A 12,286-nucleotide genomic window follows, 5' to 3' on the forward strand; every position below is an offset into this window, starting at 1 on the left:
TTCTTTCTCCTCAACCCAGGAATGTAGTCTATGCATTTTTTATTCATTCCTGTGAGTTAATAACAAAGAGGGGGGAATGTAAGGGGTATATAGTACATCAATTGAACATGCACACACACACACACACACACACACACACACACACAGGAGACACGGGGGGGCATAAACAGCCTCTGAATGCAAGCCCAGCAGAGGGGCTTCCATTCAAAGGGATCAGTGGGAGTATTGAGAGAACGGGTCTAAACTGTAAAGCGTGGCTCTGCAATGGGGACCACAATACCTCTGGTGACAGCACACACACACACCCACCAAGGGTCAGGGCTCCTGATGCGGAGGGGGAGTGGGCAGGTTGGAGGGAAACGGGAGAAGCGAGGGAAAACAGAGATGAGCAGGAGGGACACCGAGGGATGGTCCATGTGATCAGGGTATTTTACTTCACACAAAGAATCACTTACGTTGTGCATACGTTGTGAGTTTCATGATTTGGTCTCTTTCGGTCATTCTGGTTTTTCGCACATTTGCATTACAGTAGTTTGATTTCTACAGACTTGGATGGTTAGCCATCAGCTTTGTTATGCTTTCAAATCACCTAATTGGGTAGCTGTCAATCATTGGTCATTCCAGCACATTGGTTAAGACAGACATTTCTTCGTAACTTCCAAGGTACTGAGAGGATGTTTCCTCTATTACTTTAGTGAAGGTCTGACCTGTCATTTAGCTCTACTGTGAGGTCACATCTGATTTTGACTGTATTTGCACTTGTTTTGTAGGAGCATAATATAGTATTCAGAATTGTGTTTACATTGGTACGATCAGTTGACCGTGCTGCACCGCCATGTTTCTACACTAGCCCCAACACTGACTCTAGAGAAGGGCCTTGCCGCTTTTTGCATTTTATGTCACCACTATAAGGGAGAATTTAACGAGGGATATTCAGTTGGTAGCAATCCGCAATCCCACAGCTATATGCCACTAAAGTTTATATACTGGCTCTTTAACAGCAAAAAAATCAAGCGAGATTGTCTTTTTTAAGAGACAGTGAGTGTTTGTTTTGGGGAAAAACGGTCCGTTGGAGAAGCAGACATTCGGTCAAGAGGGACATTTTCTGGACTACTGCGATTTTGGAATAATCGACCGTCGGAAAAATGGGCAGACTCCTCTCTTTTGTGTTAAGTGCTTATCAATGTTAGCAAACTAACACACTAAACCAACTGTGTCAGCCTCACAGAGCACAGCTACAGACCTAGTCAGGCTCATCGGAATAGTGAAAACAGATGAATGCAAAACTGCTGCACACTCTATAATTGTGTGCCAATATTATCTATATGTCTTGTGAATGCAAGTAAGAATGAAGCCTGAACAGTGTAATGAAGCGACAGGCACTTTTGCTTTCACATCACCTTGCAATCTGCACACACCCCACCCCTCCTTAACCCCCTGTTAAAGAGCCCCATTCTCTTCAGGAATGTGGCCCCTCGCTGTTCCCGAGTGAAAGTGTGCGTCTGTGCCAGCACGTATGTGTGTGTGCCTGCACGTGTATGACCGTGCGTGTGTGTCCATGGCATGTCACGCTCCCTCTAAAAAGGCATGACTGGAATAACTGGAGGTGGGAGCTTCATTTCTAGGCCCGAGATCACGGCCAGTCAGCCCCTGCAGAGCAACGCCGTCAGATTACTGCACTGAATCTGCGCCATTGATGGGATTTGTTGCCTAAGCAGCTGCATGTCCATATGAGACACCCCTCATCATACCACATATACAAAATGCAAAAAAATGCACATACAGCTCACATACGGCTCTGCGATCATGTCTGCTACAGCACGGAGCAGGGTGTAACTGCCTCACCTTAGATATCTTAATGCTAGTTTAAGACATTCTGAGATATTGACCATGCTTTTGCTAAACAACCTCCATGACGTCAGATGATTTTATGGCCACCTCAATAAAGTAATAGATTTAGTCATGGATGTTATGTCAGGAAAAAAGATAAAGTCCCAGGACTCAGAACTAAAGGATCACAGGCTTTTCACTGTTTTCCTTATCCTGAAAATAATAAATAGATAAACTACTCCCTTGTCATGGCGCGATCTCACTCCCAAAAGCTGCCAGACTTTAAATATGCTTCTTAATACAAGGTTAGCGGTTTTGTTTGGAGCTTTCAGCCACAATATTTGAGTTGAAATAGAGCTCATGTTATCACATTAACAAGATGAGCGAGATAAAATGTCAAATACTCAAAACCCATTTATTCGACGTATGTTTGAACTTTAACTGAACTTTACTTTGAGAGAGTGATAAGAATAAAAAAAAACAAAAAACAAAAGAGTGAAACTGTCAACACTAGCCCCATCACTCTGCAACTGGGTTTTGGACTTCCAGACAAATAGACCCCAGTCTGTAAGGATTAACAACACCATATCCGCCACCATCATCCTCAACACTGGCTCCCCCAAGGGCTGCGTCCTCAGCCCACTGCTCTACACCCTTCTCACTCATGACTGCAGAGCACACTGTGACAGTAACCTCACAGTGAAGTTTGCAGATGATACACCTGTGGCGTGGCTTATCACCGACGGAGATGAATCAGCATACAGGCTGGTGGACAGGGACTGTGGTGCAGGGAGAACAACCTCACTCTCAACAACAAAAACAAAAAAAAGAGATGATAGTGGACTTCCGGAAGAACAGCACTGCCACTCCTCCTCCTCTTCACATCAGCTTTCCACCCCTCTAGAACATCTACATCAGCCGATGCACTGACAGAGCTACCTGCACCATGCGAGACCCCACCCACCCTGCGCAGCATCTGGTCGAGAACCACCAGAATGAAAAACAGCTTCTTCCCGGATGCTGTCAGGCTGCTAAACAGACCAAGGCAGACCAAGTGACCAGATCTCTCACCTCCCTCCTCTCTCCTGAGCTACTTGCGCGTCAGCCTCTGGATGACTGATGCATCATGTAGCAAATGAGATTTAAAATCCAGGGTATATCAGTTTTCAAAGCCCTCAACTTGAAAATTTGCAAGTTTATAGTTGAATGCATTTTGTCCTTCGAATAGGCTGTTTTTCCACATAAGCACTATGTTATATGCATACAGGTTGTGTAAAATAAGAAAATAAATGAGTTTTGTCCCCGTTACTCTCAATCAAGGACGTTTTGGGGGCACAACTGAGCATTTTTTGCCTAGCCCCTGTCTATTTCCTTAGAAAAATAAGTGTGAAGTGTTAATTTTTGGTGAAATTGTTATCAAATTTGAACTTTGACCATGTAAGACTGTATGATGTGGACCTATTGCATGTTCTAGCTAATAGGGGCACATACAGGTCATCTGCAGGCTTATTTTTGCATTACAAAGATTTTGGCAAGAAAAATAAACGAATAATTCAGTGTGTTCAAACTTCTATAGGTCATTGCCAGAACCACTTACAAAGCCTCGGATGGCTTGGGAGAGAAATGAGCTTATGACGTTTCATAAGAACCCGAAACCATGCCTGTACTCCAAATGGTTCAACAACAGCTTTGAATTTACTCAGAACTAGACTTGGAAAGGCGTTTCTTTTATGTGATTTTACACACATTTCAAGGTATAAGAACAGGTTAAAGAGGCACACATCGCTGAGTCAAACACTGACAACACATGAGTTCAAAAAGCACCATGGTGTGCACAAGCTGACGCACACAGGATGAGGTCAGGCTGTCTCGACTACATAGGACACAGACTAATTAGGCAAATTGACACAGGGACTGAGCCAAACTGGGTACAAGTTATACTTTCACTGTCGGTGGACTTTTGACGCTGCTTGTATAATTTACTGAGGGGAAACGCAGGATTTGCTGTGCTGTGTGCTCTTGCTTTCTAATGTGTTTGTGAGCACTGGTAGATAAAAGAGGCTGGTACCTGTGGCACTTTATTTACAGGGGTTTATTTTGTCAGACTGGCTCTCAAGCTTAACAGTCAGCAACCACTACAAGGTATGGTGAGAAGATAAAAGAATCATGAATGGCAGCAAATAAAAAATGCAAGGGGATAAAAGTGTATTTTCAGAACATACTGTATTTTTGCACTTTTGGAGGCAAACACTAGACCCTAAAGCACCCGAGCTGGCAGCTCAGATAAAGACGTAGAAGGAATGAGGCAGGCTATAAAAAGAAGGACATCATCAGAATGCTCAACATTTTTGTTTCTTTTCAGTTGGAGCCAAGACATCAGCTCTCTCCGTGACTGTAGACCATATCTCAGACGTATTGTTGTTGTGTCATTGGATGTTCTTGGTTTCAGAAAACTCTGGTGACGGTTTGTGTGTCAAGTCCGATCCTTCTCACTTGTCGTCATTTGCCGTTGCGGTGGTTAGGCGGGCTGTGGCTTTCAGCCCGAGCCTTGTTTTTCTTTCATCTCATCGGCCAGCCGATAGTCCACACATTCATTTAAAAAAAATGAAGATTCACTTAATTTTTCCAGTTCCATATATGGCCCTTCTGCGCACAGCAAGTTACATAACAGTACAGACAATGAACTGAAGCTATACGACTGATGTCACTCTGGTGTGTGGCTGGGAAAAACAACAAAGAGGGGACAGCGTCTGCACAGTGCAAGCCCGTGACATCGCATCAGTCAGAGACCTCGCATGTGTGCATGTGTGTTGTGCCACCGCTTGGGACAATAACAGTAATTTTTCTGGTTACTTAAAGATTGCATTCGGACAAGCCCCATGTGTTGGCAATGCCATGTGAGGTGACTTCAGTTTTTTTAGGAATCCAATAGTAGATTCCAGTCGCCTCAATAGCATCTCATCTCAGAACGTAATGCCAGGTCATGTTCAAACAAAGCTGTACTGTTCCTTTCAAAATTAATAGGTTTACGACTCGAGCTTTCCAGCATCACAGCAAGCAGCCGGTGGCTCTATTAAAGTCCTGTAAGAGTGAACAAGTGGGTTTACTGGAAAACAAGTTAAATCACGTCAGCAAGGATTATGATCCCACTAATAACACCACCACAGGCACTGAGGCTGGATTCAAAATCTCAGATGCTTAAATGATACGGGCTTTTACTGGCATTGTACTTGAAATTTGTAGCTCTTTGGCCATAAATTGTCACTCATTACTTGAAAGATTTAAAAAAAAAAAAGAGTGAGACAGAAGACCAAAATCTTGATGGTCTACGAACTGTACTTCAATGTACTCACAAATCAGGATCCCAGCACATGTCTGGCCTATTCTACTGTACAAAAAGGCCCTGGGTATCTGTCCAAAATATCATTATTCAGACAGTGTAAACAAAAAATGTTCCTTAGTTAAAGCCATCTCCATTCGTCTGCCTCTCCGCTCCCTCTGAGTTCCCTCCATCCCGGCTGATCCTGAAAAATGACAATGTAATTTCTGCTCCATTTATTTCCCATGCCAGAGCCAAGCGTTCTAATTCACTCGCTGAGTCCTCGCAGACTCCCCGTCCATACCTCCCATGCTGAGCCAATATTGTGCTTAAATCTCATGCTCCGATTGTCATGGACGAACCCTGTATGGCACAATTAGATAGACGGCGTAATTATAATGGCACCCTGTGTCCATGCAGATCACCCTTTGAACTGCTGAAATGTTTACAGCGGAAGAGACCCCAATATATATTATCCCCCGCGCCCCACCCCAGGCCCAGTGGAAGATAATGAGCAGCGAGCCGCTCTCCACACTGTACTGAGCCAAGATGCACACACACACACACGCAAACCAATAGCAGTGGTACCAGATTCCCAGGTCATGTCTATGACCTTTTTGTATTCTCTTATGTATGAAGAAAACTGGAGAATACACAGCAAGATTAAGTTACACTGAGTCAATGTACAGTAATTCTCAATAGAATGCAATATCATATGACAAGTCCCACAACATAAAGTCAGAGTATGAGCAAGTATGCTCATCCATGTCATACAACACCAGTGTAACTAAAGGCACACGCACACCTATCAGTGGTGAGAGACCAACCTTGATGGTTTGGAGAACTCCGATTGGCTGATTGCTGGAAGGCTGGACCAATGAGGTCAGCTTGTCTGTGATTGGAGGACCGGTCTATATTGTCCTGCTGAGAGAGAGAGGAGCAAGAAGAAAGAAAGAAAATGTTGTCACCACAGTTGGAAGTTTGTAAAAAAAAGAGCCAAACCCTCAACCAACATTGTTAAAAGAAGACTAATCTGCATCTCTTAACCTCCAAAATAGCAGTGAAAAAAAAATATATATATTCCCAATACTTCCAGCTTAACTGATTAGGTTGTAGTTGATACAGAGAAACCCAGTGCTAAAGAATCGTGTCACCCACATGTTACCATTCAACGAAGCTCATTTGAATTGAATTGTTGTTGCAATCACCAGTAGTTGATACACTAAACAGAAATATGATGAACTTCAAATAACAAGTTGGTCTGAGGTAACATCTGCTCTTTCCACACTGCTGCATCCCACAAACAGTGTGTGAGAATAACCAGGTGTGTATCGGAGCACAGTTTAAGATACCACTTGACCCAAATGTCCTGGACTGACCCTTTTCTCCATCATATTTCAAGGACCTGAAAAACTGATCAATAACTAACTAACAATTATCCCAAAAATGTTTCACGTGTTTATAAACATAACAACTACAAAAAAAAGAAAAAAAAACTGGAAGCAAAACAAAACTGTGGGGTTACACATCGGGTGTGTGGCCGTGTGTGAACAAGAGTGACTTAGGCTACATTCAGGGACATCCTTCAGACTCCTTTTAATTGCGGACGGCGTGTGCAATAGGAGAAAAAAGCCGTGTCACCTGTTGGAAATGAGACGATTTTTGGGTTAGCATAAGGCTGGGGTTAGGTACAGGTTAGAAATCTATAGGAAAATAATTTAAGTCCCTACAATTTCTTACCTAATAAGTTGTCAAATAACTTCCCTGAGGAAGTGTGTGTGTGTGTGTGTGTGTGTGTGTGTGTGTGTGTGTGTGTGTGTGCGCGCGCGTGCGGCATCCCGTGCAGGGCCTAACAGCAGGAATGGGAACAGAACGTTCTGTGGTGTACTACTGTACTCAGGAAAAGACTGCTACTGAACAACACAGCAGACCTCCTCTGATGCTGCAATAAAAGCTGTTGTGGTTGCTTGTTCTGCCTCATTTAGAGCAGTGACAGACGATGCAGGCGGAGCTGGATCATTTTACGAAAAGCATTTCCTGTGATTCCTGTGAAAAGGTTCTTTTGACTCTTTTTGATAGATGTTTTGTTTTTTGTTGCCTTTCCTTGAGTTATAATGATACAATGATGATGTTCCTGGTACATCATGTACTTCTTGTTTGGACAGTGTCTCATTTAATGAAGCATGCGGTACTAAAGTGAGTGACGCAAAATACAAGATGAAAAGTATTTGTCTAATTCTTAAATGTAGAGCTGCTCTACTGCAAAAGAACAAAGTTTATCACAGTTTCACATCAAGGCTCTTTCTTATTGCTTTGCCATTATCGGCACACACACACACACACACACACACACACACACACACACACACACACACAAATGCAATATGTACTTATGCATAACCAGTTTAAACAAAATACCACAACAAACCACACTCATGGTAAATAACAACCACTTTCCAATTATAACTTATATCAAATGTGTGTCTCCTTGCAGCAGACCACCTTAATACATTTCCTAAACAAGACTTGTTGAATGCAAAGCTTAAGTTTGTGTATGACAATATTAATTTCCACAGCCCAAATCATCATACACTTTAATAGCCTGTGACATTAAATCTAACTCTACAAAAAAAAGGCTTAACGAGCGGTATAATGAGAATCGACGCACTGCGCAAATAAAGCCTGAAGTACAATTCCACTCTGATGACTCCATTCTTCAAAATAAAAGCCATGATTTGCCTAGAATCTATTTTTTTTCGCTTTTATACTCACTGAAACAGAAGTCATTAGCGTCCCTCTCTGGCGTACTGGTGCGGACGTTCAGACCACACTGGGCATAACTGGAACTTCAACGTTAATATATGGTTGTGTCTACTGCCACCCCCCCTTCTCCCCGATGCCCCTTCTATACCAACTAACCCAACCGCATCCAATCATTACACTGCATTGTTCTGTCTTTGTATTGTCTCCAGTTCCAGCCGTCTTGGCTGGATTGAAAAAAAAGAGATTTCGGAGCTTAATGGGACTAACCTTCTTTAGAAATTAAAAAAGTGGTCAAATAACCACCGCATCAGCCCATTTGTTCCCGTGACGCAGCAAACCCCATCATCAACACACACCGTCTGGGGGTCCAGCTACCAGACTGTGACTGATCCCTACCCAGTCACCCAAACAGCACCGGGACGCCGGTTTGGTTGGTGGGATGGTACACAACAACGTTGGTGTGTTTTTGTGTGTGTGTGTGTGTGTGTGTGTGTGTGCGTGCGCATGCATGTGTGCGTATTCGGGACAGGATGGTCATGGTTCAGCTCCAGCGAGCAAAAACGCAGGGACTCTTTCACACCATATACTGGTCTTGAATGCTGTTTTGTACGGTTGTCTGGGAGTAAATGAGTTGAGACACACACACACAAACGCACACACTCAAGGACCTTTACAGCACACCTTAATCTCTTTTGTGGATCTTACCAACAAAAATCCAAAAGCCAGACAGCCTTTGATGCCTCTATAGACAATTGACAGAATGTTAACTTGGGGATTTAATCCTATAGATACTGGCCATTTAGCATAATTCTCAGCCATGCCTTTGCCTAACACTGCATTTGGATTACGTTTATTGAAGCCCATAAGCTTGAGCATACAAAAAGAAGAGAGAAAATGAGAAAAAATAAAAGCAAGAATTTCTTCTTTTTTGTCTCTTTCTTTTCTTCCTGTTGCCTTTTTCAGACCCTTATTAATTCTTTAATTCTTTTACACACAGCAAAGGCGCGGGCAAACACACACATGTTGCTTAAGTTCTCAAAGAGGGGTTAAAACGAGACTGAACAGGGCCAAGTTTTGACAAGAGGCACATAGGAGCCCTTTCATATTGATGAAGTTAAAAGGTACTCCCAAATAAGAGTAGAGGGGTTGAGGGTTCAGCTTTTTAAAAAGGGGTCAATGGAGAGCCAGAGACAAGGTTAAGGCACTGAAAGCAGAGCTGACACAAAGGTCTGGAGATGGGGCCTCAAACAAAGAGGAAAATGCTGAGGCGCATGTCAAAGCTGCGCCTTTAGAGGAGGTCAGGCTGAGGTTAAACGTTATGACCGGGCATTGAATATGATCAATAGCTGATTTACTGACAGGTTTCTGGCTAAGACGGAACAGCTGAGAACGGACTCACTCCACAAGGACATGTGAAGTTTATTGGTATAAAACTGCAGTTTCTGTTAAGGTCGGGTTTACCCCGAGAACTGAATTTTCTCAGAAGGCTTTAAACGTGGAAATCTCACTGAGGGGTCCAAGACGTGCTCCTGGCAGACTGTTCTTCCTGACAGCAACAGCGCTAACCAAGACAGTCCCGTTACAACATACATGAACACTAGACAGCAAGTGGAAATCCCGTCTTACATAATTAACCAGAATGAGATCAGGAGGTCAAACTAATGTCTGCTCCAGTGCTTCGTTCATCTGCTTGTTTATACAGTAGAAACACAGCTAGAGCTGCTGTCAGTGCTCATCTGAGCCCCTGGCGAGCTGGACTATGACATATATTTGTTTGCATGATATTAACTCATTCAGGGATTTTTTTTTTTCATTTCAATCGAACCTATCAAAACATCACTACATTCCATTAGCTATTGTTGCTTTAAGTAAAGTATAAGATAGGTCTGTGGGGATTTAGTACAATTTCACACGTTTTTTTAAGCCACATTTAAAGCTACTTGGGGAATAATAACTGGATACTACTGGAGACATTAGAGTTACACATCATGATATACAGTGCAGTGCGCTGGTAATGTAGCCCAATGGCAATGAAACGGCCTTTGTAACTGCATTTTGATAAACACTGTCACATTTTATAACTAACACAATAACCAGGTGTCATTCCAAAGCCTCAAAAACACAGAAAAAGAAAGAAAGCAGGAGGAGATCAGGTAACACTTACTATGAAGCCCACATCTATAATGCATTGTAACACATGATGAAAAAAAACACACCCACAGAGCTGGTCTTGTCTATAATGTTTTTTAGCAATGGTAATAGCTCCTTATAATGCCAAAGTGTATAATGCATCAAAAACATATTTAGAAACGTCACAGCATGCCTACACTTGTTAGAGAACAGATTCTGAATGCTTTAAAATATTAATGACACATTATGAGAATTTGGGGTTGATATATAAGGTAAACTATTAACACTTGCTGGTGGTCAATCACTGTTTTTGCACAGATCCTTGTCTATTTCAATTCTTATTGCACTATTATCATGCATTAAAATTTACATCAGAGCCTGTTAAATGCAACTCATTAGAGCATTTTATGCAGTGACACAGCAACTTATAACCAGCTGGTAATGTACTACATCTGCCTAAAACACCAAGATGTCATTACTTCACATAGAGCAACCTTCACTGGCTTATCCAACAGTTGCAACTACTGTCTTCCCAAAACCAGAAGTACTTTTTGTTTGAAAATAAGTTGAGAACAGGAGTTGGGTTGCTGTTTACCACCATGAGAAATGAAAAGAAAATCAGTTCTGGTTTTAGGCACCTCTGGAATATAATTCCCAAGCTGTTTATCCTGTCTACCCTGCGGCAAGAAATGCAGACATATTAAATGCAGGGATAGGCACATATACATAATGTACGTGATAAGCCCAGCCCATGAACCAGAACCAGAAAAACACTGTGCAGTGAATGAAGAAACACTTTGATTTGTTTTACATTTGATTAAACTCCAGTGTACAACAGCGATGACAAAGTTGCAGTGCCAACTCAGTCGCCGTAGCCTCAACACAACGCCCACACAATAAAACAAATCGCAATGCAAAAGTGCAAGTAAAACAAACGCAATCTTGCGATATCTCTGGATGTCGGTTCTAGGTTATGGGAAACACCACAGAATCTTGTTAATGTTTAGCCCCTGATAAAATAATCTGGCTGCCTCTCAGAGTGAACATTACGCTCCAGTGTGGGACTGCTTGTTTGTTCAAGTGATCCAACATAGGTTTGGTCAAGCTCAATACACTGGAGGGCATACAGAACACAGGACAATATTATTTTTTGCCATGCATAGATTCCCCACTCTCTGCTTACAGAGCATTTTTGGTGTGTAATCTTTGGGCCAGGGTTAGTTTAAAATTTACATAACTATAATAATATAAAATGTATCATACGGCCAGTCTCTGCTGTGAACAATTCCCTTTTTAACCACATCATTTGCCTCGCTGTGCGCATACCATCGTTTATTCACACAACAGAAACGGGACTAAAGCGGCGGCATAATCCCTCGAGTTTAGCATGAATGTTATCTTCACTTGAATCTGTTTTGAGACGCTGCCGTGGATTTTATCAGGGAAAATCTTTCCATAACCCTGGAATTTCACAGTGAATGGGTTTTCTCATTCAGCGAGTCAAGGTACATCTGTTATAGCTGAATGCTTTGCAAACAGCCGAGGGAGTGTGTGTGTGTGTGTGTGTGTGTGTGTGTCCGAGCGCGCCGCTGCGGAGTGTGTACGTTTCAGGGCAGCATACTGTAGCTCCAACGGCACCAATCCAAACCGGTGGCAAAGATGAAAGCGCCAGAGCGATTATTCACTAAATCCCCAGTTGATTTTGATTAAAATCACAAAGGCAAAACGTTGAGGGGGTCGGTGTGTTTTAGCGCAGAGGAGACGAGCCTACACATGTTTACGTTGCTCTATTTTTGGACTCCAGAACCCGATGACTCACTGTGCCACAGGGGCTGTCACCTCAGCTTCAACTCAAGACCCATTCCCTGTAGTTTTATTTTTGTTGGCTTAGTCCTTTTAAACTGTTCTGTTATTAAATGTATGCCTCATTAAAAATTACGCCTATGTGGATTTCATCTTTGCAGCTGAAGCAACAAGGCAGAAACGCGGAGACAATACACACACTAGCGACCCCGATCAGTACGGGCATGTGAGCACGCACGCCCGCACTGGCATGCACAGACACGCACACACAAACACGTGCACACACACACACACACACACACACACACACACACACACACAAGCACACTTTGGTTTCTGTCTCCTTAAGCTGTGGAGATCTGGGAGACTCCAGCAGGCTGAACTCTCTGTCCTCTGGCAGCTCTGAGGTCAAAGGTCATAGATAAAGCCACGGCCCAGATG

General features: G+C 42.8%; 1 protein-coding gene across 3 annotated transcripts in view; it reads right to left on the reverse strand.

Moving 5' to 3' along the window:
* grb10b (growth factor receptor-bound protein 10b) overlaps positions 1-12,286 on the reverse strand; it is a 73,386-nt gene that overhangs the window by 43,511 nt on the left and 17,589 nt on the right. For 2 of the 3 annotated variants that reach the window (XM_037074269.1, XM_037074267.1), the window contains exon 3: positions 5,977-6,073. In XM_037074269.1, coding sequence (XP_036930164.1) covers positions 5,977-6,073 — 97 coding nt within the window. The remainder of the gene's footprint in view (positions 1-5,976; positions 6,074-12,286) is intronic. The other variant, XM_037074268.1, reaches the window with a different exon arrangement.

The sequence above is a fragment of the Acanthopagrus latus genome, chromosome 17, assembly GCF_904848185.1.
Source record: "Acanthopagrus latus isolate v.2019 chromosome 17, fAcaLat1.1, whole genome shotgun sequence".
Taxonomy (NCBI): Eukaryota; Metazoa; Chordata; class Actinopteri; order Spariformes; family Sparidae; genus Acanthopagrus; species Acanthopagrus latus.